General features: G+C 40.2%; 1 protein-coding gene across 1 annotated transcript; it reads right to left on the bottom strand.

Moving 5' to 3' along the window:
* Window positions 1-852: 852 nt before the first annotated feature.
* LOC141258166 (desmin-like) lies at window positions 853-22363 on the bottom strand. The gene is made up of 11 exons (XM_073673172.1): window positions 22151-22363; window positions 16252-16399; window positions 14905-15054; window positions 9851-9970; window positions 5761-5856; window positions 5542-5676; window positions 5042-5152; window positions 3393-3503; window positions 3166-3290; window positions 1198-1347; window positions 853-1103 (listed from the first exon to the last, which is right to left on the bottom strand). Exons 1-11 carry the CDS (start codon window positions 22342-22344, stop codon window positions 1100-1102), a joined length of 1344 nt encoding a protein of 447 aa, XP_073529273.1. The 5' UTR covers window positions 22345-22363; the 3' UTR covers window positions 853-1099.
* Window positions 22364-25187: the final 2824 nt, after the last annotated feature.

Raw genomic sequence — 25187 nt, 5'->3', positions numbered from 1 at the left:
CTATCACTCCTAATTTCAATAAAGGATTTCTTGTTATTAGATACAGTTTGCACTACGTTACAATCTAATGTGGATTTTATAACCTGCATCAGTTCTGATTAACCCATCATTTGCTGTGAGCATCAAAAACTTTTATTGGAGTCTGTCCACATTACATTGCTGCCTGCTGTGGACTTTGATGCCTACATCTATGTGCTGCTGCAGACCTGCCATTTTCCTCTTCTTCAATCATCTGTGGCCTCTGGAGTGTCACAGAATCCACAGGAGATTGTAACACAGTGATAAAAGTCTCTAATACCAGTTCATGATGCTTGAAGCAAACAATTTCTTAACCAGCAGTAGAGGTAAGAAACTGAACACAGTATTATCTTAATACTCAGACAAAGGGGTGTGTCCAACTAGGCATTAATAGCCTTAGAGAGATGATATCACTGACACATGCCAGATAACATGTAATGCCCAAGCATGGAAAAGGACAATAGCCATAGTGGAAGGAGCAAAGCATGGCCTAGAAACCAAGAAAAGTGAGTAACACATTCATGGTCAGATAAAAAAAAAAACGCTGCATTTAGCATTTCCCAATCCGGCTCTAAGACAAGTTTGTTGCAACAACTGATGCAATGGATGACTGGAAACAATCCCATAGAAATCTATGGGATCAGTTCTGGCATCTGCTTCCCTCTGGCTTTTCTGCATCACACCAGAAGGAATAAAACAATGGACAGCTGTATAAATAGAAACAAGGCCTTATTTATCTTTTACACATTATATAGAAGTTTAGTATAGTACCATGAAGAGCTGTCCCATAAAATATTTATTTGATGAATGATTTATAAATAAACTCAGACGAGGTTGATGCTAATGTGTTTATTGCGCAAAGCTAGAAAAAGGTGATCGTGCATGACAAAGCTGAGAATTAAAACTAGAAGATAGTCCAGAGCACAGAGCAGATATAAAAGCTAAAGCTAATGAGCCACAGGACGAGTCTTTAGGAGCACTTGCCAGGTCTTTAGGAGCACTTGACAGGTCTTCAGCAGCACTTGCCAGGTCTTCAGCAGCACTTGCTAGGTAACACTTTCATACTTTCTTTTCACCTGCTTTAACTGTTGTTTATCAAAAACAGAGAAAACAGGAATGGTTAAATGAATACTGTGAGACTGGAATGATTTCTATCTGCCACCAGAGAGCTATACTCACTTGATAAGGACAGTTGTCCTTTCTTTCCGTTCCAAAGTCTGAGAGACACTTTCAGTGGAGCTCACATGTGTGACTCCAGACACTTTACTCTGGTGGAGAATTCCACTCACTGATGTAGCAAGTCTGCTGTCCTCTCCTTCAATGAGCTTTCTGCAAAGAGAAGACAAAACATATACCTAAATGTATAGTCGAGACGTCTTTTACATTTATATAAGTAGACTAAGTATTCTTTTGCAAACTTTGTTATTTTGTTCCATTGTTTATAAAATAAAATATGAAACAACCAAAAAACTTGTTCAAAATTAATCTACTGTGTTAAATATACAGCCCCTATCTGCTCTATGTATCTTTAAGGTCACAGAGTACCAGCATATCTTGTAACATGATTAGGCTTAAGTGATGGGTTTTTCATGTTTTTGTTCAGTGTAGCATGATACATGCTTGCATTGTATTATACACCTGTCAATATAGTTGACTTTCAACTTTTGTGTGCATCATTATGATTATGTCCAATTTGTGTACATCAGACTAGCCTGATTCCAATGACATTCTGAGCACCTGTGATAGCCTTCAGCCCGTTTGTGTGTCCGTCATGCACTTTACTGTTATTTATGTATTATGTATGTATTTTTTAATATTTGTACTCATTAAAGATTATCCTATTTCTGAAGCATTTTGAGACTCCAATCTTTCTCCTTTTGTGACTAGCATATATCTTGTTTGTAGTTTTATACTACAGTCCTGTCTTAAATAGAAAGATATACAAATTACTGAGGATTAACTAACATATAACAGGAAAAATATATATCTTTGTACCGTGTTAGCCAGTAGATAGAAAAATATTTAGATTTGAGAGTCCTCAGTGGTTGATACCTTTTAATGGCTAACTGAGAAGATGGTAACAAATTGCAAGCTTTCGAGACTGCTCAGGTCTCGTCATCAGTATGCCTTACTATGCCTGATGAAGAGACCTGAGTAGTCTCGAAAGCTTTAAATCTGTTACTATCTTTTCAGTTAGCCGTTAAAAGGTATCAGCCACTGAGGACTCTCAAATCTAAATATTTTTCTAACTTATAACATCAGTAACGGGTCTTGGCAGGTTCACTTTCTACTTGAGCTCGACGAAGCAAAGCATTTCCTACGTCAGCACGCAACCAGTGCTTTGTATGAAGGGGTCTGGATGAGTGACTTGTTTCACCATATATACAGAGAAGAGGGCTGTCTTAATCATTGAAATGTGCCAGTCAGCCAGCCCCCTTCACAGCATTGGTCACAGTGTCCACAGAGGAAAGTTTGAGCACAAAACAAGAATTGACTAGCCAGAAATCCCAGGATCTATTTCAAATGCTGATATCTTGAGAGATGACCCAATTACCATTGGTGTGCAAGGAAGTGGAATTGTGGATAAGATTGAGAACAAAAACTTTAAAGGGAGTCTGTTAGCCCAAACTGAGACTATAAACTAAGCACATAGCCTTGTAGTCCATTGTAGATCCTCTCCCAAATTTACTAAAAGTGTGCTACAGTGTTTTGGCTTAAAAAAGTGGTATAAATGTAGATGTAGGCAATCTAAAAAATGTACCAGGTTTATTATCCAGCATATATTTAAGGCATTTTAAATTTGGTGTATTTTACGATTGTTTGGTCTACGTTTATGTTATTAGGATTAGTAAATCTGCCCCAAGGTGGTGTAAAAATTAGGCATGACTTTCAATAAGAAGGGTGAGTCTACACTTCTATGTCCTTCTTCTCAGTTCCTATTGTCTAATATGCCATGAAATTAAAGAGAAACTTATTGTCTATATGGACGCTATTGTAATCAATAGGACTTCACTTTGTACCAAATGCAGCCAAAGAGATCAAGTTCCATGCCTGTAATCTTTTTTTTTTCAAACATAGGAAAAAATAATTATTCCTATCAAATACCTATACAAACACTTAGTAGGACAGAAATAATACTCCTGTTACCTATATGTGGCAATCTCAATATCCAATGCCATCTTTACACTCAGTAAGTCTTGATATTCCCGTAAGTGTAATGCAATTTTTTCCTTCAGAGATTTTAAATCATCTTCAAATTTCCTGATTTTCTCCTAATTATTGAAATTAAAAATAAATTAAACCATTGGGAATGTGAACAGGATAGGAATAATTACCACTGCTACTAGACCTACTGACTATAAGCCAATACCTACCTGTAGCTCCTCTATCTCAAGTTTATTCTTTTCTTGAGTCTCTTTCACTTGGGCCTCCAGCGCTGCATTTTTGTTTTTAAGGGATTCTAGTTCAGTTTCTTTGCCTTTAATCTGCAATGAACCCCCTCAATCAGAAACATATTTGTGACATTTCCTTTCACTTATTTTTGTACAGACAAATAAAAACTGTATTAGAGCTACTGATAATTCTGTAGATGCCAAATTACCATTGGTAAGGTTATGGCACCTGTTACACAGATATGTGATGATATGACTAGTCAGTCCTGCACTGAGACATATGCGCATGATAAAAACTATGAAGATTGTTTCATATACGTAGAGTGACATAAATAATTGGTGAGGAATAAGAGATGGACTGGGTAACCTCATTGTTCCTTGTCTATTCAACTGCTATCATGAACTTCAAGGAAACAGAGTAAGAATCACCAGCTCAAGGTACCAAGAGAACTTGCCCCATTTCTGCCTTTCTTCTCTGTCACTTAAAAAGGCATCAGAACTTCCTGTAAGATTTAATTTAAAGATTCGGACTCTCGCTCACATAGAATGCATTTCACTCACATGCTTTTCATTGAAGGAAAAGATACTAATTTCTATCACAGTTACTGATGATGATTAGATAGATTTTATCACATCTTAATCACATTTTAATCTCTAAAGATGGCTATGGGACAAGGGAAGGGGGTTGTAATAAATATTTGTTCATAATGGAGGTTTCTTATAAGAAGCAGAAAGAGTGGGAGGATAACTGGAAAAAAATAGAACCAAGGAAAAAATGAAAACAAAAACCCCTTTTAATGGTAGCTATTTGCCATCATAGGACAATGAAAAAGATACCTGGTCCATCTCCTCAATTCCCATGCGTTTGTTTTCCTTCTTCCACTTTAAAATAGTTGAAGTGCTGTCAATTTCATTCACAGAGTATGTATAGAATAAGGCTATATTGAGGTTATCTGAGTTTCTCAGAACTAAGGCATAACGTAAAGACTTAAACATCTTAAAGGACTTATATCATTACACAGTGTCAGCTGGGGTGCCAAGGGCCTGCCAGTGGCATCGAATCTAGGAGCCCATTGTTCAGCAACATACAAAAATTTCTATAACCTCATTTATAAACTTATATAATAATAAACTAGGCAGGTTGTTTTATGAATGACGAAATTCTGCTTCTGTCCGTACATAGTGAATCAAGTGTATTGTGCCATCTACTACTCTTATAGGATGGTAGGGAGTCCACTCTTGCAGGGGGGTCACCAGGGGATTCACGTGTTTACCTGTGGGCCAGTACAAGGGTGCCATTTCAGTGTAATTGCCCATTCAGGACCAACTATGAAAGAAAAATGTTGACCGTAGACAAAATGTGTCAGATTTAAAAAAAACAATGATCTCACATGCATATGGAAGACTATCAGTACTGCCATTTGATCTTGACATATTGGTAACTGCATTGTCTGAATGGGTCTTTAATTAGCTGCCTCCAACCTATGGAGATTTTTAGACATGAGAATTTGAGACTGTATAATGCACAGCACAGAAGATAGTAGTCACATTCCAAATGTTAGGGACATCACAAGATAGGCTCCACAAGAAGTGACATCAATGGGCTCCAAGGCCTTTGCAGCCCCACTTACGCTTCTCTTGCAGTTTGCCATGTCTCCTCTATAATGTCTCACGTTTTCAGCATGCTTTGTAGAAGCTTGACTGAAGTCAACAAATTTGCTTTTGTACCACTCGTCCATCTCCTAAGGGTAAGAGCAGCAGAAGACATAATAAGCATGGGGATGTAGACGTGTAGTGTCAGGTCTTCACAAAGGAAGGTTCATTAAGGTCTTATGAACACCAAACTCTTTAATTAACCACCTTGCAGCAAAATGACTGCAGAACAGGGGAACCCTCCAGCTTTCCATTTCCAATAGAGGAATGAGTGTGTTGGGCTATGTAGGGGTTAATAGAGCAAGCTAGGAATGAGATTTGTGTGCATCAATCTATGAGGACTGTCAGGGATGTCCAATGGCTACATTCTGATTTACCGTATACAAGATAAACAAGCTTTTTAGGTTGCCACAAATATTAAGCAGAATCTGACATCTAATTCGATATTTCCCCAAACAGGATGTGCTCTAATTTTAACCTGCAGGTTCTTGGCTGCAATTTCTTCATATTCTGTCTGTATGTCCCTTAGAGCAGCAGCGAAGTCTGGGATGGAGAATGCCAGGTCACAGGAGGCGCCCATGTTGTAGATCTGCTTCATCAACTCCTCAATCTCCTGCATTGACAGAGAGGGGCCTGGGTTACATTGCGCGCCCCATACAGAAGAGTGGAAGAGTTCTCAATGTGAATGTGTCCTTACCTCCCCGTGAACTCGCTGCAGAAACGCAATCTCTGTCTCTAAAGTTTTCAGCTGTTTTTCCAATGCAATCCGTCCTGCAGTGGCCGCATCCACATCCTACAGGAGACACCACAGCAAAGCAATAGTATCAACTGCAGGCTGCAAATCCACAGTCTTCACAATGCCTATATATTCTATAGGTCTGGGCACACATAACTATAGGTGATATATTCTAGTCCAGTCCTCATGACATTTACCATTGCTCATTTATACATACAGCACATTATCATTTAAAGAAGTTATACACTACTTTATATTACCCCCCAATGTATCCCCCCGGGGGCCCTTAGACTTTTTGTAAATACCTTATGTTGCTGATAATGCCTGTGAGCCGTGCTATCGGTGGCTGCTCACAGGCATCACATGACCCCGCGTTGACGTCACAACAAGTGAGGCGTAACTCAGCGCTGGGGTCCCCGCGGTGGCTGCTGGGTTGTGGGCGGGGCTACCCCCTGCATCACACCCAGCATCCACCGCGCACTTTCCCAATGAATGGGGAGAGGGAGAGCGCACGGTGGCCCACAACCCAGCAGTCACCGGTGGAACGCAGAAGACAAAGAACCCCGGCTGCTGCCAGCACTTGTCGTGACATCAGCAGATGTCAGAGCCGGCTGCAGCCGGGGGTCACATGATGCCTGTGAGGGGCCAGTGATAGCGCCTCTCACAGGCAGTATCTGCAACGTAAGATAATTACAAAAAGTCTTAGGGGCCCCGGGGGGATACATAAAGTACTGGACAAACCCTTTAAGTAAATACATTCTAACAGTATTGTGCAACTGTAGAGCTGGTAATGTGTTGGATTATAGCAGATCAGTTGATAGCAGAATAGATCCAGCCTCTGAAGTATGCAAAATTCAAGCTTTATTAGATAAAGATTAAAAAACATGTATCTCACGGCAATATGTCACAACCCCAGGGAGGGGGTAGAAAATTCCTGGGCATACGCCTTTCAGACCATAGGGTTCTTACTCATTGCAATGACTAAGGACCCTATGGTCTGAAGCACGTCTGCCCAGGAATTTTCCTTCCTCTCCCCCCTTCTGGGGGATTGTGACATATTGCTGTGAGATACATGTTTTTTAATCTTTATCTAATAAAACTTGGATTTTACATACTTCTGAGGCTGGATCTATTCTGCTATCGATTGGTTTTCCTGCTGCACTGCTGGTGTTCTGTGCCTTGGATTCTACAATGGGTGAGCTGACTTAAATCCTTTTTTATCTTCCACAGCAGATCAGTAGGTTATGACTCAAATAGGCAGGGTCAAAAAGTACACAATAGCAAAGATAGTCAACCTTATGTGTATGTTGTAGCCTCCATTTCTGTGTTGATCGATAGATACAGATAGATAGATAGATAGATACAAGTAGATAGATAGATACAGATAGATAGATAGATAGATAGATAGATATGGGATAGATAGATAGATAGATAGATAGATAGATAGATAGATAGATAGATAGATAGATATGGGATAGATAGATAGATAGATACAATCTCCAATCCTCACGGCCCCCCACAGGTCATGTTTTCAGGTCTTCCATAGTGTTGCACAGGGTAAGGCTATGTGCCCACGATGCAGAAATGCTGCATATATTTTCCGCTTCTCCCTGGCAGAAAAAACGCATGCGGATTGAACATGCGGATTGTACATGTGGATTGTACATGCGTTTTTCCTGCCAGGGACACGCGGATGTGAAGCGTTCTTCACATGCATTTCCGCATGCGGGTTGTCAAGCACTTTTCCAAGTGATTTTAGCATCACTTGGAAAGTGCTTCTCAACTTGGTCACACTATATAAAACCATGCAACCGGCATAGATTTATATAGTGTGACCAAGTTAATAGTTAAAAAAAAAGAGAAAAAATGGTAAAAAATAAAAATTATACTCATCTTCTGATGGCCCCCGGTCTTTTCCCCGCTGCGTCCAGTCTCTTGTACAGCCCGCAGTGGTGTGAAAGGACCTTTCATGACGTCTTTTAGTCATGTGACCTGTCACATGACTAAATGACGTCATGGAAGGTCCTTTTAGACCATCGCGAGCCGCCCAACACACCGGACGCATCGCTATGGAGACCGGGGAACATCGGAAGGTGAGTATAATCTTTATTTTTTATTTTCAATTCCTTTTCTCAAATGGTACTATGGTACCCGGGCTGAATGAGAGTCTCCTCTTCTCCAGACCCGGGTACCATCCGCACATTGAATCGCTTAATATCCACATGTGCACATGTAGTGATGTGATTATTAAGCGTTTCAATGCAAGTCAATGGTGGCAATTACGCTGCGTGTCCGCAAAATTAATGGACATGCTGCGTATTTTTCCGCAATAATAGTGGAAATTTCCGCAGCATGTGCACAGCACATGTGGATTATCATTGGGGACCATGCGCACGTATTACCAAGCGTTTTTTAAGCATTTCCGCAGCAAAAACGCTTGAAAAATGCATAGTGGGCACGCAGCCTAAGAGAACTCCTGATGCATTGATGATCATTTCATCACCTGTGCAATACTAAGGAAATCCTGAAAACATGACAAATAAATAGTCAAAACCATGTGAGTATAAAGTTAGCCAATATTATATGTTAAATATGTTCTAGTATTATCTAATTCTGCATTTTGTAGTATCAGAAGCAATAGTACTTAGATGATCATCAGTATCATCCCTATTGTGATAATGCATTATAATTATTATTATAAGGACCTGAGCAGTAGTGCATTTATATTATATTATAATATATATATATATATATTTATATATATTATAATATAATATATTATATTAAAAATTAGAAGCACAATATTGATAGTAGAATAATTTGCATTTCTAAGTCTGTATATTATTATCATCATCATCATAGTAATAGCAGCCACAGTAGTAGTAGTAGTGATACTAGTCATAGTAATAGTGGTAGTAATGTAAGTAGTATTAAAAGTAGCAGTAGTAATGGGCAGCATTGTGGCTCAGTGGTTAGCTCTGCAGCCTTGCAGCACTGGGTCCTGGGTTCAAATCCCACCAAGGACAACATCTGCAAGGAGTTTGTATGTTTTCATGTGGGTTTCCTCCTGTTTCTTCCCACACTACAACGACTTACTGATAGGGAATCTAGGTTCTGAGCCCCAATGGGGACAGTGATGATAATGTCTGTAAAGCTGAGGAATTAATGGCGCTATACAAGTGAGTAAAAGAAATAAAAAAAGTAGTAGTAGAAGAAGTGGTAGTGGTATTAGCAGTAGCAGTAGCAGTAGCAGTAGCAGTAGCAGTAGCAGTAGCAGTAGCAGTAGCAGTAGCAGTAGCAGTTACACACTATGTGGTATAAAATTGTTATGTCTCCTGCACAGGTACAACAACACTGGTGTAAAACTGAGACTATTCCTCCAGTAGAGACTTGAGTACAATATGTTAGAATTGCTATTGGGACAGTATTCTAGTGTGAATTGTCACACATCAAGAAAGAAGAACAGGTGAACCAAATTTCCCTGAACAGGCCATCCTAGAATTGAGCCTAGAATCCCATCGGAGGGGGCACATTGCTGGCTCCCTGATACTGGGGGGAGTCATGCTGTGTGACACAGGGATCTGTTCTCACCCTTGTGTCGTCCTGTGCTGTACACACTGCAGACAACTCTGGCGGTTCCCTGTAGTGATTAGAATGAATTAGGGAAATGTGGGGAATCGTGTGTGGCATCTCTCCTGGCCCCAAGGCTCTTCTACTCCACAATCAGGCAGGCTGTACAGGAGAGAACTGATGCTCCCACATCACACAGTGGCCTCTGGCTGATCAGAAAGAAGTGCACTAAGGTGCCAGACCATCACTCTAGATTAGTTCTAGCCCCCCATTTACCCCATGCCCCCCTCCCCCTCCTGGAGTACAAAGCGCATGGAGCTGGACAGCAGTGCAAACTGATTTCGCCTCCTGGTTTGTTGCTGGCAGTTAGGGGGTTAAGGCTGACCATCATTTCCATAAGCAGATGACATATGTGTGTGAAAAGACAATGCCTGAGCTGCAGTATAATAGGTGAGTGAGTATGGCACAGACAGCTCCTCACAGGGCGGAAAGCTTCGATGTCCCCTTCAGCCTTTTTCCTCCCCTCCACTGCTTCTTCGTAGCGTTTCTTCACGGCGCTGAGTTCTTCAGACACTGATGACTTGGCAGCCACTGCTAGATCCTGTTAAATAAAGCAGAGTCTTATGCCTGGCTAACCTGCAGCATTCCCTTCTGCCCAGCCATTGCCAGGGGTCTCAGTGCATCCCATCCACAGTGCTCCAGTCTGTGCATTCTCCAACACATCTCATCTCCAGCACTGACCTAAACCCAGGCACATTGTTGGATACTTCTATTCAATATATTTTTTCTTCCAACAGTCAGTTAGGACTTTAGTCCAGTAATTCCCTGACCCCTCTGATCAGTACTTTATAACTGCAGATGTGATAAAATGTAGTTCATGTATTAATCTTTCCACACTAATGTCACTTTTCCTCTAAGACAAAGCAGCCCCATTATTATCTCACTTCTCCCACCAGGCTGTGCTAAATGCTTAACTTATTCCTTAACCAACTTGTTTCCTAGCAACTGGATAAACAATCCAACCCAATGGGGGGAACTGGAGACAAAACATCCTACCAGTCACACAAAGCTTTCCCCAGCCAGGATCTGCATGATGATCAGGGGTGAAGCCAGCTGAGGAGAAGTGACATGTGGCCCAACAATGCCTAGAACTTTCCATACACTGGCCTCACACAGACTCCCAGCAATTCAAGATTTATAGACCCCCTTATCCTCAACAGATTGAAGGTTAAAAGGCCAATGCACTTGTGTACTACACCAGGCGCCAGAGCCCAGCACTGTGGATTTTATGTGAATACAAAGAAAAAGTACTGCAGATATATGGAGCAGTGCATAGCAAGCCCTGGCCAGTGCATGACTCCAACTGTAAGAGCTATAACTGCAGTGCATAGCAAGCCCTGGCCAGTGCAAGACTCCAGCTGTAAGAGCTATAACTGCAGTGCACAGCAAGCCCTGGCCAGTGCATGACTCCAGCTGTAAGAGCTGTAACTGCAGTGCATAGCAAGCCCTGGCCAGTGCATGACTCCAGCTGTAAGAGCTGTAACTGCAGTGCATAGCAAGCCCTGGCCAGTGCAGGAGTCCAGCTGTAAGAGCTGTAACTGCAGTGCATAGCAAGCCCTGACCAGTGCAGGAGTCCAGCTGTAAGAGCTATAACTGCAGTGCATAGCAAGCCCTGGCCAGTGCATGACTCCAGCTGTAAGAGCTATAACTGCAGTGCATAGCAAGCCCTGGCCAGTGCAGGTCTCCAGCTGTAAGAGCTATAACTGCAGTGCATAGCAAGCCCTGGCCAGTGCAGGTCTCCAGCTGTAAGAGCTATAACTGCAGTGCACAGCAAGCCCTGGCCAGTGCATGACTCCAACTGTAGGAGCTATAACTGCAGTGCATAGCAAGCCCTGGCCAGTGCAGGAGTCCAGCTGTAAGAGCTGTAACTGCAGTGCATAGCAAGCCCTAGCCAGTGCATGACTCCAGCTGTAAGAGCTATAACTGCAGTGCATAGCAAGCCCTGGCCAGTGCAGGTCTCCAGCTGTAAGAGCTATAACTGCAGTGCATAGCAAGCCCTGGCCAGTGCAAGACTCCAGCTGTAAGAGCTATAACTGCAGTGCACAGCAAGCCCTGGCCAGTGCATGACTCCAGCTGTAAGAGCTATATCTGCAGTGCATAGCAAGCCCTGGCCAGTGCATGACTCCAGCTGTAAGAGCTGTAACTGCAGTGCATAGCAAGCCCTGGCCAGTGCATGACTCCAGCTGTAAGAGCTGTAACTGCAGTGCATAGCAAGCCCTGGCCAGTGCATGACTCCAGCTGTAAGAGCTATAACTGCAGTGCATAGCAAGCCCTGGCCAGTGCATGACTCCAACTGTAAGAGCTATAACTGCAGTGCATAGAAAGCCCGGGCCAGTGCATGACTCCAGCTGTAAAAGCTATAACTGCAGTGCATAGCAAGCCCTGGCCAGTACATGACTCCAGCTGTAAGAGCTATAACTGCAGTGCATAGCAAGCCCTGGCCAGTGCATGACTCCAGCTGTAAGAGCTATAACTGCAGTGCATAGCAAGCCCTGGCCAGTGCATGACTCCAGCGGTAAGAGCTATAACTGCAGTGCATAGCAAGCCCTGGCCAGTGCATAACTCCAGCTGTAAGAGCTATAACTGCAGTGCATAGCAAGCCCTGGCCAGTGCAGGAGTCCACCTGTAAGAGCTTTAACTGCAGTGCATAGCAAGCCCTGGCCAGTGCATGACTCCAGCTGTAAGAGCTGTAACTGCAGTGCATAGCAAGCCCTGGCCAGTGCATGACTCCAGCTGTAAGAGCTTTAACTGCAGTGCATAGCAAGCCCTAGCCAGTGCATGACTCCAGCTGTAAGAGCTATAACTGCAGTGCATAGCAAGCCCTGGCCAGTGCATGACTCCAGCTGTAAGAGCTATAACTGCAGTGCATAGCAAGCCCTGGCCAGTGCATGACTCCAGCTGTAAGAGCTGTAACTGCAGTGCATAGCAAGCCCTGGCCAGTGCATGACTCCAGCTGTAAGAGCTATAACTGCAGTGCATAGCAAGCCCTAGCCAGTGCATGACTCCAGCTGTAAGAGCTTTAACTGCAGTGCATAGCAAGCCCTGGCCAGTGCATGACTCCAGCTGTAAGAGCTATAACTGCAGTGCATAGCAAGCCCTGGCCAGTGCATGACTCCAACTGTAAGAGCTATAACTGCAGTGCATAGAAAGCCCGGGCCAGTGCATGACTCCAGCTGTAAAATCTATAACTGCAGTGCATAGCAAGCCCTGGCCAGTGCATGACTCCAGCTGTAAGAGCTATAACTGCAGTGCATAGCAAGCCCTGGCCAGTGCATGACTCCAGCTGTAAGAGCTATAACTGCAGTGCATAGCAAGCCCTGGCCAGTGCATAACTCCAGCTGTAAGAGCTATAACTGCAGTGCATAGCAAGCCCTGGCCAGTGCAGGAGTCCACCTGTAAGAGCTTTAACTGCAGTGCATAGCAAGCCCTGGCCAGTGCATGACTCCAGCTGTAAGAGCTGTAACTGCAGTGCATAGCAAGCCCTGGCCAGTGCATGACTCCAGCTGTAAGAGCTATAACTGCAGTGCATAGCAAGCCCTAGCCAGTGCATGACTCCAGCTGTAAGAGCTATAACTGCAGTGCATAGCAAGCCCTGGCCAGTGCATGACTCCAGCTGTAAGAGCTATAACTGCAGTGCATAGCAAGCCCTGGCCAGTGCAGGAGTCCAGCTGTAAGAGCTATAACTGCAGTGCATAGCAAGCCCTGGCCAGTGCATGACTCCAGCTGTAAGAGCTATAACTGCAGTGCACAGCAAGCCCTGGCCAGTGCATGACTCCAGCTGTAAGAGCTATAACTGCAGTGCATAGCAAGCCCTGGCCAGTGCATGACTCCAGCTGTAAGAGCTGTAACTGCAGTGCATAGCAAGCCCTGACCAGTGCATGACTCCAGCTGTAAGAGCTATAACTGCAGTGCATAGCAAGCCCTGGCCAGTTCATGACTCCAGCTGTAAGAGCTGTAACTGCAGTGCATAGCAAGCCCTGGCCAGTGCAGGAGTCCCGCTGTAAGAGCTATAACTGCAGTGCATAGCAAGCCCTGGCCAGTGCAGGAGTCCAGCTGTAAGAGCTATAACCACAGTGCATATCAAGCCCTGGCCAGTGCATGACTCCAGCTGTAAGAGCTATAACTTCAGTGCATAGCAAGCCCTGGCCAGTGCATGACTCCAACTGTAAAAGCTATAACTGCAGTGCATAGCAAGCCCTGGCCAGTGCATGACTCCAGCTGTAAGAGCTATAACTGCAGTGGATAGCAAGCCCTGGCCAGTGCATGACTCCAGCTGTAAGAGCTATAACTGCAGTGCATAGCAAGCCCTGGCCAGTGCATGACTCCAGCTGTAAGAGCTATAACTGCAGTGCATATCAAGCCCTGGCTAGTGCATGACTCCAGCTGTAAGAGCTATAACTTCAGTGCATAGCAAGCCCTGGCCAGTGCATGACTCCAACTGTAAAAGCTATAACTGCAGTGCATAGCAAGCCCTGGCCAGTGCATGACTCCAGCTGTAAGAGCTATAACTGCAGTGCATAGCAAGCCCTGGCCAGTGCATGACTCCAGCTGTAAGAGCTATAACTGCAATGCACAGCAAGCCCTGGCCAGTGCAAGACTCCAGCTGTAAGAGCTATAACTGCAGTGGACAGCAAGCCCTGGCCAGTGCATGACTCCAGCTGTAAGAGCTATAACTGCAGTGCATAGCAAGCCCAGGCCAGTGCAAGACTCCAGCTGTAAGAGCTATAACTGCAGTGCATATCAAGCCCTGGCCAGTGCAGGAGTCCAGCTGTAAGAGCTATAACTTCAGTGCATAGCAAGCCCTGGCCAGTGCATGACTCCAGCTGTAAGAGCTATAACTGCAGTGCATATCAAGCCCAGGCCAGTGCAAGACTCCAGCTGTAAGAGCTATAACCGCAGTGCATATCAAGCCCTGGCCAGTGCATGACTCCAGCTGTAAGAGCTATAACTTCAGTGCATAGCAAGCCCTGGCCAGTGCATGACTCCAGCTGTAAGAGCTATAACTGCAGTGCACTGCAAGCCCTGGCCAGTGCATGACTCCAGCTGTAAGAGCTGTAACTGCAGTGCATAGCAAGCCCAGGCCAGTGCATGACTCCAGCTGTAAGAGCTATAACCGCAGTGCATATCAAGCCCTGGCCAGTGCATGACTCCAGCTGTAAGAGCTATAACTTCAGTGCATAGCAAGCCCTGGCCAGTGCATGACTCCAGCTGTAAGAGCTATAACTGCAGTGCACAGCAAGCCCTGGCCAGTGCATGACTCCAGCTGTAAGAGCTATAACTTCAGTGCATATCAAGCCCTGGCCAGTGCATGACTCCAGCTGTAAGAGCTATAACTGCAGTGCATAGCAAGCCCAGGCCAGTGCATGACTCCAGCTGTAAGAGCTGTAACCTGTGACATGGAGCTCCTGAATATATGGCAGGGGGTAAAGTCTATAATACCATATGGGTTACTCTTGGATATTAGCAGTATTGTACCCGCTGCATCCTGGCTTGTTCCGCCTCCCTGCGCAGCTCCTGCAGCTGCTCCTCATACAGGGCGCGCAGAGCCGAAGGTCTGTTGCTGCGACTGCGGAGCGCGTCCAGTTCCACCTGCACACTGGCGTTCTGCTGCTCCAGGTCACGGACCTGCGGCACACATAGGATGATAGGTAGACCCTCACAACACAGCGCCTCCAGAGGCCATCATTATATTGCATACAACAATCGCATTATGAAAGTAGGAATACAGCATTGTCGCAGCGACAGGCTTGACCAAAGGCTGCCAGGACTTGTCTAGCTCTAACTCACAATATGTTCAGTGGAAATGTAGGATTTTATATTTTGTTTATACGACATGTACATGATATTTAAGTACTTACATAATAAAAATTGAGTGAATACACTATATATCAATATATTTGTGTTTATATAAATATTTATATAGCTAGCTCACTGTCTCTCTGTGTTCTCTGACTGTCAGTCTGTCTCTCTCTCTCGGTATATATATATGTATATATGTATGTCTATATCTCTCTCTGTGTATATCTGTATGCATACACATAAAGATATATATATATATATATATATATATATATATATATATATATATATATATATATATATAAGTGAGACCTTTTTGCATAGACAAGGGTATAGATTTGTTTTGCATATGCTTCAGTAGATATACACATACAGATATATATATATATATATATATATTTTTTATATATAGTTTATGTAAACTTATATACAGTGTATTAACCAAAGCGTAAGACTGTGTATGAGAAATGTACGATATATATATATATATATATATATATATATATATATGTACATAATATGTATATTAGATGGGACATTTTTTTCTCGTTTTAATTTTCATAAGTTTGTTGTTAATATACATTACATATTTTGCTATACATTTTATAGAGGAAGTATACATTATATTTCCATAGTTTATTTATATTTCCTTGTCTATTATATGTACAGGTGCATTACGTCTTCTGTGTACCCCCTCCCCCCCCCCGCACACGCACACACACCTTAACAAATGTGAATTATATATTATATATATATATATATATATATATGTACTTTCTATTCAGGAAATTTTTCCTAGAAAATAAATAGGTGAAGTATACACTGTGTTTATGAACTGTAAGTAGGAAATGCAGATTTTATCTTTGCAATTTATGTAAATTGTTTGTGATAAGTCAAATATGCACAACTGGGATTTTTGACTTCCCACATAATCCTATCAGAATTTCCTGTGTAAAGTTGTATGGAGGAGAGGTATATATAAGAATTCGCTGTCAGTATGGAGAGGAGGTAAAGAAGCTGTACCCTTTCGATGTATTTAGTCAGACGGTCATTGAGAACGATCATTTCACGTTTTTCGTTGCTCCTGACGCTTAGAAACTCTTGGTTTGCTGCGCTGGCCGCTTCCAGATCCACTGGGACAAAGGCAGCTGCAAAACTCTGAGCGACCATACTGTCGGGAGAACAACACAGCAATCACAGAAAGCACTCATCTCCCATGGACCATTGTCTTTTTATACAAGTATGAGTAGTGGATTTATTATTAGTAGTAGTTATTATTAATTATTATTATTAATAACAATAACTATAATAACATCACTCGTATTATTATTATTAGTAGTAGTAGTAGTAGTAGCAGCAGCAGAAATAATAACTGTATTTATTTATAGTAATACAAATACAACCACAATAATCTATCGATTATTTATTTTATATAAATATATATATATATATATGTATACATATATATATATATATAATATATAACATATACTATTTATATATCATTAATTTATCTATAGCTATCATTTATTATCTATCTAACATATACTATCTATCATTTATTATCTATCAATCTAATATGCAATATATACAATCTACCTATCATTTGTTATTTTTCTACATCTATCTATCTATCTATCTATCTATCTACCAGCTGACTTGTGTTACCTCTCTATAACTAATCGTCTACTAAATACATACTAAAAATAATATCAATTCTCCACTGTTTGAACTCAGTTTTTGCATAGGAAAGCCTAATCCGTGAGTGTTTAGTCCCAGATAATTCATACACAGCACATAACACTCATCTTACTATACTACTAACTAATCTGACCAAGCAATGTCCCTCTCAGCTGAACTAGTCGGCTCCAGCATTGTGGCAACAGGTATAGTCATGCAGCTGGAATAGCAAATGGTATCATATAATGAATGCGTGAGGATGCAAAGTATTCCAAATGAGTTTCTGAACAGAAGCATAGGACAGTATATTCAGTACTGGAATTCAATGGTGCTGAATCGTGCTGTAATTGCAGAGATTTGGAGATGGAGAAAACTGTCTTTTTATGTGGTTGCGATTCCTCTCTGCGTTTAGATCATTCATGAGAAACGTAAAAAAATCTATGTTTTCGTAGAGCTGCAGAGTTTGGCCATTTTCACAAGTCTTTGAGCTTGTGCACTAGTTATATAACTATATTTATCTGCTAATTATCTGTTTTTCACGCAATAAATATGACACAAAATTTACTTTAGCATCATATATAATCGTATCGGCATCGAGTTGTTGTTTTTTAAATCACGCTTGATGTCTAAGCCTGTTAATAAAAATATGGACACATAAATCTTAATATATAGATAGATAGATAGATAGATTAGATAATAGATAGATAGATAGATTAGATAATAGATAGATAGATTAGATAAGATAGATAGATAGATATGAAGATAGATTAGATAATAGATAGATAGATCGATAGATAGATATGGGATAGATAGATAGATAGATAGATAGATAGATAGATATGGGATAGACAGACAGATAGATAGATAGATAGATAGATAGATAGATAGATAGATAGATAGATAGATATGGGATAGATAGATAGATAGATAGATAGATATGGGATAGACAGATAGATAGATAGATAGATAGATAGATAGATAGATAGATAGATAGATAGATACGCTCGATAAAGACTTCAATTGAGAAGCTGAATCATTGCATGTATCTAAAGTCCACTCATTTTCACCTATGGAGTGCGGCTTCTGCTCTCTGTTTTATCTCCATCAGCACAGAAATGTATTGTAATATACCGAATATTAATTAAAGATTGTTATATAGACTTCTCTATACTAACATGGCATATAATTAATTAAAAGGGTAGCATTATTTTTCTTTACCATAACCAATTCGATTTCTGGTCGTGTAAATAAGGATTTTAAAAAAGCAAATTATCGAAAACATGAAAGAATAAAAAAAAGGTATGTAAGTACTCGGAGAGATCAGTTGCTGTATATCTGAGAAGTTCGAGGTAAATTGCTACATTGATTTATAAAAAAAAATTGTAACGTGTTCTTGTAGTTATTCTGACGGTCAGTGCTACACAAATAGTATTCATACTTATTAATTTTCTGATAAATATACTAATATAGACTAGAGGCTCAGATTCTGCAGCTCACAGAAATGGATGTCTCTTTCTCTTTGGATTCCTTTATAACAAATAAAGATTCTGAAAAATATAAGCAAAGTTCATACAAACAGCATCACTAGAACATCTATCAATTATTAAGTCATTTTGGATTTAGGACATATCTAATAACTAGTTATAATAACAGAGCATTCTAACAAATGTCAGCATTTGCTAATAAAGCATATACACTATACACATAAATGTAAACCTATTCATTATATAAGATGTGACTAATAATGAGCAATATGTCTTTCCACATTGTAAGGACCTCTTCCCTGCTTTGGACATGTGATCTCTGAAAAATACCCATTTCAGTGCTAGGTCAACCTAGAAATGGAAGAATTAAAATGCTAATCAGTGTCCACTGAGAAAGGGCAAGAAACCTGGAGCAAGATCTACATTACTAACAGACTACCCTAATTCAGAATAAAACAGTGCCAGTTGGCTAAAGTACATTAATATTGTGCCATACTAGTCTCAAGATAGGTGACTAGCTGTACGATAAAGATGTATTGGCCCATAAATCTGTCTTCGCTTTGGTATAACTTGTATTATTAATTTCAGATATTTCCCTACTATGCAAATACATTTTTTTTCATTGTGCACTTTATTTAACCTATCAAAAAAATAGTCAAGACCCCCATGATGTAATATTGATGTATACAGTAGTACAAATTAGGCTTATTTACATAATGAAAACATTCAGTTCACCTATGAGCGTAAAGGCAAACACTTGTCCAATTTTGTAACTAATGAAATTAGATTTTAACACCTAATTTATGCATTCCTTAGCATACTTTATGGTTAGCTTTTTTTAACCACCATAAAGTGTAGTCCTCAGACGTAATTGTACATACATGATCTGTATATGAAACATGCATGTAATTTCAATGAAGAGAGGGGAATAAACAGTGCCAGACCTCTCAGCAATGGCTTATCTCTGTTGAAAGAAAGCATCAGAATATTGAAATCCAACATGGTCATTCCTTCTATCTTCCAAAATGTGCTGTGCAAAAATCTGATCTACCCATAGTGTATTTAGATTACTAATGGATGCCACCGAAATTGACTGACTTTCATCTTAAGAGTCTATGAATCTTAGGTTTAGGGTGTGCTTCTACCTGGAAAGGTCAGAAACTGCAAGTGTTCAGTATTAACATTAAGGAAGAAGTACACATATGTAGTCTAAATATATATATATATATATATATATATATATATATATATATATATATATATATATATATAACTCCTAATATGTAGAAGGAGTTCCCAATACAAAGGTACTAGACTTCAGGGCCAGTTCTTTACTGGTGTGATAGTCATTTGTTAACATTTAGCTCATTTTAGACTGTTTAAACAATGTTTAGCCCAGGAAAGCTGTCTCTGATTGAATAGAGAAAATGGTGTAAGGGGACATATTTTATAGAGGAATGTCATACTCCACAAGTTATCATCTACCCACAGATTGGACAGGTTGCTGACTGCTGGGAACCTCACTGACCCAGATAACAGAGCTCCTAAATGCTCCATTAGGATTGGTAAATGGCAGTGAATGCGAACCACACTGCTTCATTCATTGACTGTATGACTTGTGGAGATAGCAGAGTGTTGTATTCAGCAATCTCCAGCAGTCAAAAAGACAATAAATGGAGCAGCAGTGCACGTGTGCCTACTACTCTGGTCTAAGCAGTTAGACCCCCAATGATCAGCAAGTATCCCTTATTTTGTGGATAGGTGGTGACATGTGTAGTTGAGAATAACCTTCCAAGGCAATGTCAAAATAGATGACCCTCATAGCTGATGTTGCTCTCTTTTGTTTTAAAACTTCTCTGGATTTGAAGCAAAAAGTTGAGAGAACTAAAACTGGACATGACTTCAAGATTAGGATCCAATGGAGCCTACTAATGATAGTTGGATCATAAATAGGAGGGGCCCTTACAGCCTTCCATGTGTATATTGACTGCAGTCTTTGAAATGTCCTGGCACACAGGTACAACAAGCTCAGGACTAAGTTATGTAATTACATAATTATTGTCCTCTTTTCTGATGAGTTCTCCAAAGTGAATTCAGCCACTTCTATGTCAAGAAAATCCATTATCTATAAGTGTAAATTAGGGAGGCACTGGAGATCTTTCCTCTACCACAGTTTTGACCCCCACCCTGTACACCCACTCTTTCCTATTGCTCCCTTCTTTCATTAATATTGGTTATAGCTGTGATTACAAATATCTACTGTACTGATGTTACTGGTCTGGATATTAATATAATGCTACAACATTGCTGTATGTTACAATTAGCATTTCTAAAAAAAAATACTCTCAAAAGTCTAAAGTGATGTAGCACAAAAGACTTTAAAGTCATAGATACATGTGTTTCCATGCCTATGTCATAACTTTTCCAAGTCATTGCCTCTGGTCACCCACTTCATGACATGATGACTGATATAACAGCAAGCAGATGTGATAGCTGCAATGTGGATCTGTCACGATTACACATAAGAGGGATATAGAATTTGGGAAGAACCGTAACAAGTAGTGGACAGGTTATCACAAGTAGCCACATGGGCAACCAATAACACCCCCTGCTGTACAAGCGCTAGCTTGATAGATTATATAGTGAGGATGGTACATAGATAGTAAATAGATAGATGATAGGTAATGGATAGATAGATAGATAGATAGATAGATAGATAGATAGATAATAGATAGATAGATAGATAGATAGATATGGGCTAGATAGATAGACAGATAGATAGATAGATAGATAGATAGATAGATAATAGATAGATAATAGATAGATTGATAGATTGATAGATAGATAGAGAGATAGATAGATAGATAGATAGATAGATAGAGAGATAGATAGATACATAGATAGATAGATACATAGATAGATAGATAGAATAGATGATAGATATATAGATAGATAGATAGATAATAGATAGATAGATAGATAGATATGGGCTAGATAGATAGATAGATAGAGAGATAGATAGATAGATAGATAGATAGAAAGAATGGAATATAGCACAAATAGAGGCACAATATATTGGATCCTTTGGAGTGTTGCCTCTATTTTTCTTAGCTGATAGATAGAAAGATGATATATAATGGATAGATACATATATAGATGATAGATAGATATATGGATAAATATATATATATATATATATATATATATATATATATATATATATATATATATATAGATAATGGATAGATAGATAATACATAGATGATAGATAGATACATATATAGATGATAGATAGATAGATCGATAGATAGACAGATAATACATAGATACATAGATGATAGATAGATATATGGATAGATAGATAGATAGATAGATAGGTAGATAGATAGATAGATAGATAGATCGATAGATAGACAGATTTGGGATAGATAGATAGATAATAGGTAGATAGATGTATAGATAGATAATAGATAGGTAGATAGATGTATAGATAGATAGATAATAGATAGATTTGGGATAGATAGATGATAGATAGATAGATAGACAGATAGATAGATAGATAGATAATAGATAGATAGATAGATAGATAGATAGATAGATAGATAGATAGATTTGGGATAGATAGATAGATTACACATACAGATGGGTGTCCTGTGGACCACTATCCAGATCTCACCCTGTCGCTGGCCATCAGTAGTGAGTTAGGAGTTCTGCTGGGACCTGTATCATGTACAGAAGGCTCTTGGTGCCCCCTTTACCTGCGGGGTCTCCTGGTGGCGGAGGCGCTCCTTCTCCCAGCACTGTGGACCTCACACGTGTCCCGGCTGCAGCTCGTTGACCTCCTGTACCGGGGAGGAGAGGGGCTGCTCACCCGGAGCCGGACCACCGAGCTGCTGGCGTACTCATCAAAGTGGCGGCGGTAGGACGAGATCCTTTCGGGGCTGATACTCATGTTGTACAGAGCAGGGAGCTGTCCGAGGTGCTGATCGTTCTGCAGCTGGAGAGATCGTGCTGCTTCCCGGCCCGGCTTCCTTATATAAAGCCGGGCACAGAGCCGGGCAGGCAGATGCACAGGAATGCACACACGCCCTTCACTCCTGAGTGGCAAAGTCACGGGAAGAGGCCAAATTCCCAACTACTGAAGGATCGCAGGCATCTTGTAAAGCATTCATGCTGATCTAATGACCCAGGCGCGGCAAGCCTGAAAATAATGGAGAAAATGACCATGGAGCATATGCATCTAGCCCTATAATGAGATCGGATCGGAAGCCTAGGATGACAATTATTCCTGAATATTAACCCGTGCACGGTACACAGCAGAACAGAGGAGCTGCAGCAAAGTATGGAAGGCGTATAGGGATCAGAATATACCTACATTTATTATTTCATGTATTACTTACCAAACTAGTTATCCATTGGCTACCTTTATATATCTATAGTCCATCATTATCTATCTATCTATCTATCTATCTATCTATCTATCTATCTATCTATCACATATCTATCTATCTATCTATCTCTATCTATCCATTTATCTATCTATCTATCTATCTATCTATCTATCTATCTATCTATCTATCTCATATCTATCTATCCCATATATATCTATCTCTATCTATCCATTTATCTATCTATCTATCTATCTATCTATCTATCCATTTATCTTTCAGCTATATTATCTATTATATGGCATTTTTCTATCTATCTCTGTCAAATAAAGAAAAGATCATCCACCATCTAAAATATAATTATAACAACAAAATAAGAAGAGAAGTCAAACTCACACATTGCTATAGACTATACATATTTTTTGCCATCAATTAGTAAATTTATAGGTTCTACCACTACATAACTAATAACCAAAGATACTCACATTCACATGGAAGAAGTATATTATTTTATTGCATATCCCTATTTTTACATAGAAGCATAGATTGATTTAGTTCTTTAGTAGAACATTTGCAGGTGATCGGTACAAACAATTGCATCCAGCATACAATCAGTGATGTGCTGCAGCATCTCTAGATACAGGCTATGGCCTCCTAATTGATGCACTCCATCATGCTGACTAGTTAATAAGATCTGGACTGTTAGTCATTTGATGAATAGATTTAACAGGCTGGTGATTTTGCATTCACAAAATGTTTCACTAGGCATAGAACTAGGAGGGTAGAATAAGGAGACACATTCCACTGCTTTCCAGCATGGTTCATGTTGCAGGTATGTCTTGTTATTGTCATGTTTCTGTTTAATTAATACACCAATTAAATCATTTCTTAAATGTAAAATAGAACAGAAGGCTAAAAAGTCAGTAAGTGGTGTACTCAATAGAATGCCATTTTTACATTGGCATGTTGTTATTTATACCTGTGGCTTACTTATACATCATACATAAAGTAAATATCGTACAGATCATTAGATGCATTATTTCCATTACCAATGATACATTCTTAATTAATTTTAAACAATACAATGCTATGGACAATCTAAAGAAACAAAACTAAAGGGGGAATTTAGAAATGTAGAAAATATATACAGTACATATAAGGTATATATAAGGAATGCATGCAGATTCCTGCTTGAGTACATAAACCATATTTGCTTGAAATAAGTGTATACTTCCCAGAGTCCTATATCAACAGTATATGCCCATACTTCGGTATCGAAACATGTACAAGCAATGTTAATTTCTCTAAAACACTATTATGGTAATATACTAGGAGGGAGTATTTCAGTAACACCATGTGTGTCCAACGCAGAGGTGGAGAGAACGTCACAGTTAGCACCAAATTTATTGTGTGGTTTTGCTATATTTTTCATTAGCTTTGACAGTTTTGAAAAGTCCATAAAAGACGAATCATAAAATGTGTCAAATGAAATCATGTGAACAAAATTTTGACAAACCAGCTTTGTGTTATAATAAACAGGTAAAAAAGGAAATGTATAATACTATTAATATATCATGAGCCACATTATTAGAAAAGAAACACGAGAATACATAAGGACTACAATAAGACTGGTATAGCAAAATATTAAAGGATCTAGCTTCAAGGACCTATGTATGGTTACAGCAAAATACAGCATTACATGTTACCATACATGGCCAGAAGTATGTGCACACCTCACTATCACATCTATATGAGCATGTTAGACATCCCAATCCAAAACCATAACCCCATATTAAAGCTAGACCAGCCTTCACTTTTCTGGGAAGACCTTCTATAAGATTGGAGTGTGTCTTAGGGAACTTTTGTCCTTTCAGCCAAAAGAAAATTCGTGAGATCAGGCAACAATGTTGGACAAAAAGCTCTGGCGAACCAATTTTTTTTTCTAACCGCCTTTGCCTTGATCTCAAGCCATGGCGACTTGATGGATGAACGCTCTGTGGGAAGATCAATCTTGTGCAGCCTAGATAGGTCCACAGGGTCTTCTCCACCGTTATCGTGATAGTATCAAGTCATCGAGTTGCTGGTCTTCCTCTTCACTTTGTTCCTTCTATTCTTACGACCATTATGTCTTTCTCCAGTGATTGCTCTCTTCGTATGATGTGTCCAAAGTAGGCAAGTCGTAGCCTGGTGATCCTTGCTTCGAGTGCCATGTCTGGCTTGATTTGTTCAAAAATTGATTTATTTGTACTTCTTGCCATCCATGGTATCGATAAAATCTTTCACCAGCACCACATTTCCTAGACGTTGATTCTTCTTCTGTCCTGTTTCTTTATTCAAGTTTTGAATCCATATGTTACCACAGAAAAGACCAGACTACGTACGAGCCGTGTCTTCATCGCCAGTGAAA

Source organism: Phyllobates terribilis, unplaced genomic scaffold, assembly GCF_046119375.1.
Source record: "Phyllobates terribilis strain yellow unplaced genomic scaffold, ASM4611937v1 Scaffold_3__8_contigs__length_932513732, whole genome shotgun sequence".
Classification (NCBI taxonomy): domain Eukaryota; kingdom Metazoa; phylum Chordata; class Amphibia; order Anura; family Dendrobatidae; genus Phyllobates; species Phyllobates terribilis.
The sequence above is the reverse complement of the archived record's forward strand: the minus strand, read 5'-3'. Positions and strand labels throughout refer to the sequence as shown.

Bases quoted from the DNA above. Each gene is read 5' to 3' on its own strand.
- LOC141258166 (XM_073673172.1), bottom strand. From the start codon at position 22,344: ATGAGTATCAGCCCCGAAAGGATCTCGTCCTACCGCCGCCACTTTGAT. The intron at 5,857-9,850 runs GTGAGGAGCTGT...TGTCTCCTGTAG, and splicing joins ACATCGAAGCTTTCCGCCCT to GATGTGGATGCGGCCACTGC. The intron at 3,291-3,392 runs GTAGGTATTGGC...TTCAATAATTAG, and splicing joins TTGAGATAGAGGAGCTACAG to GAGAAAATCAGGAAATTTGA.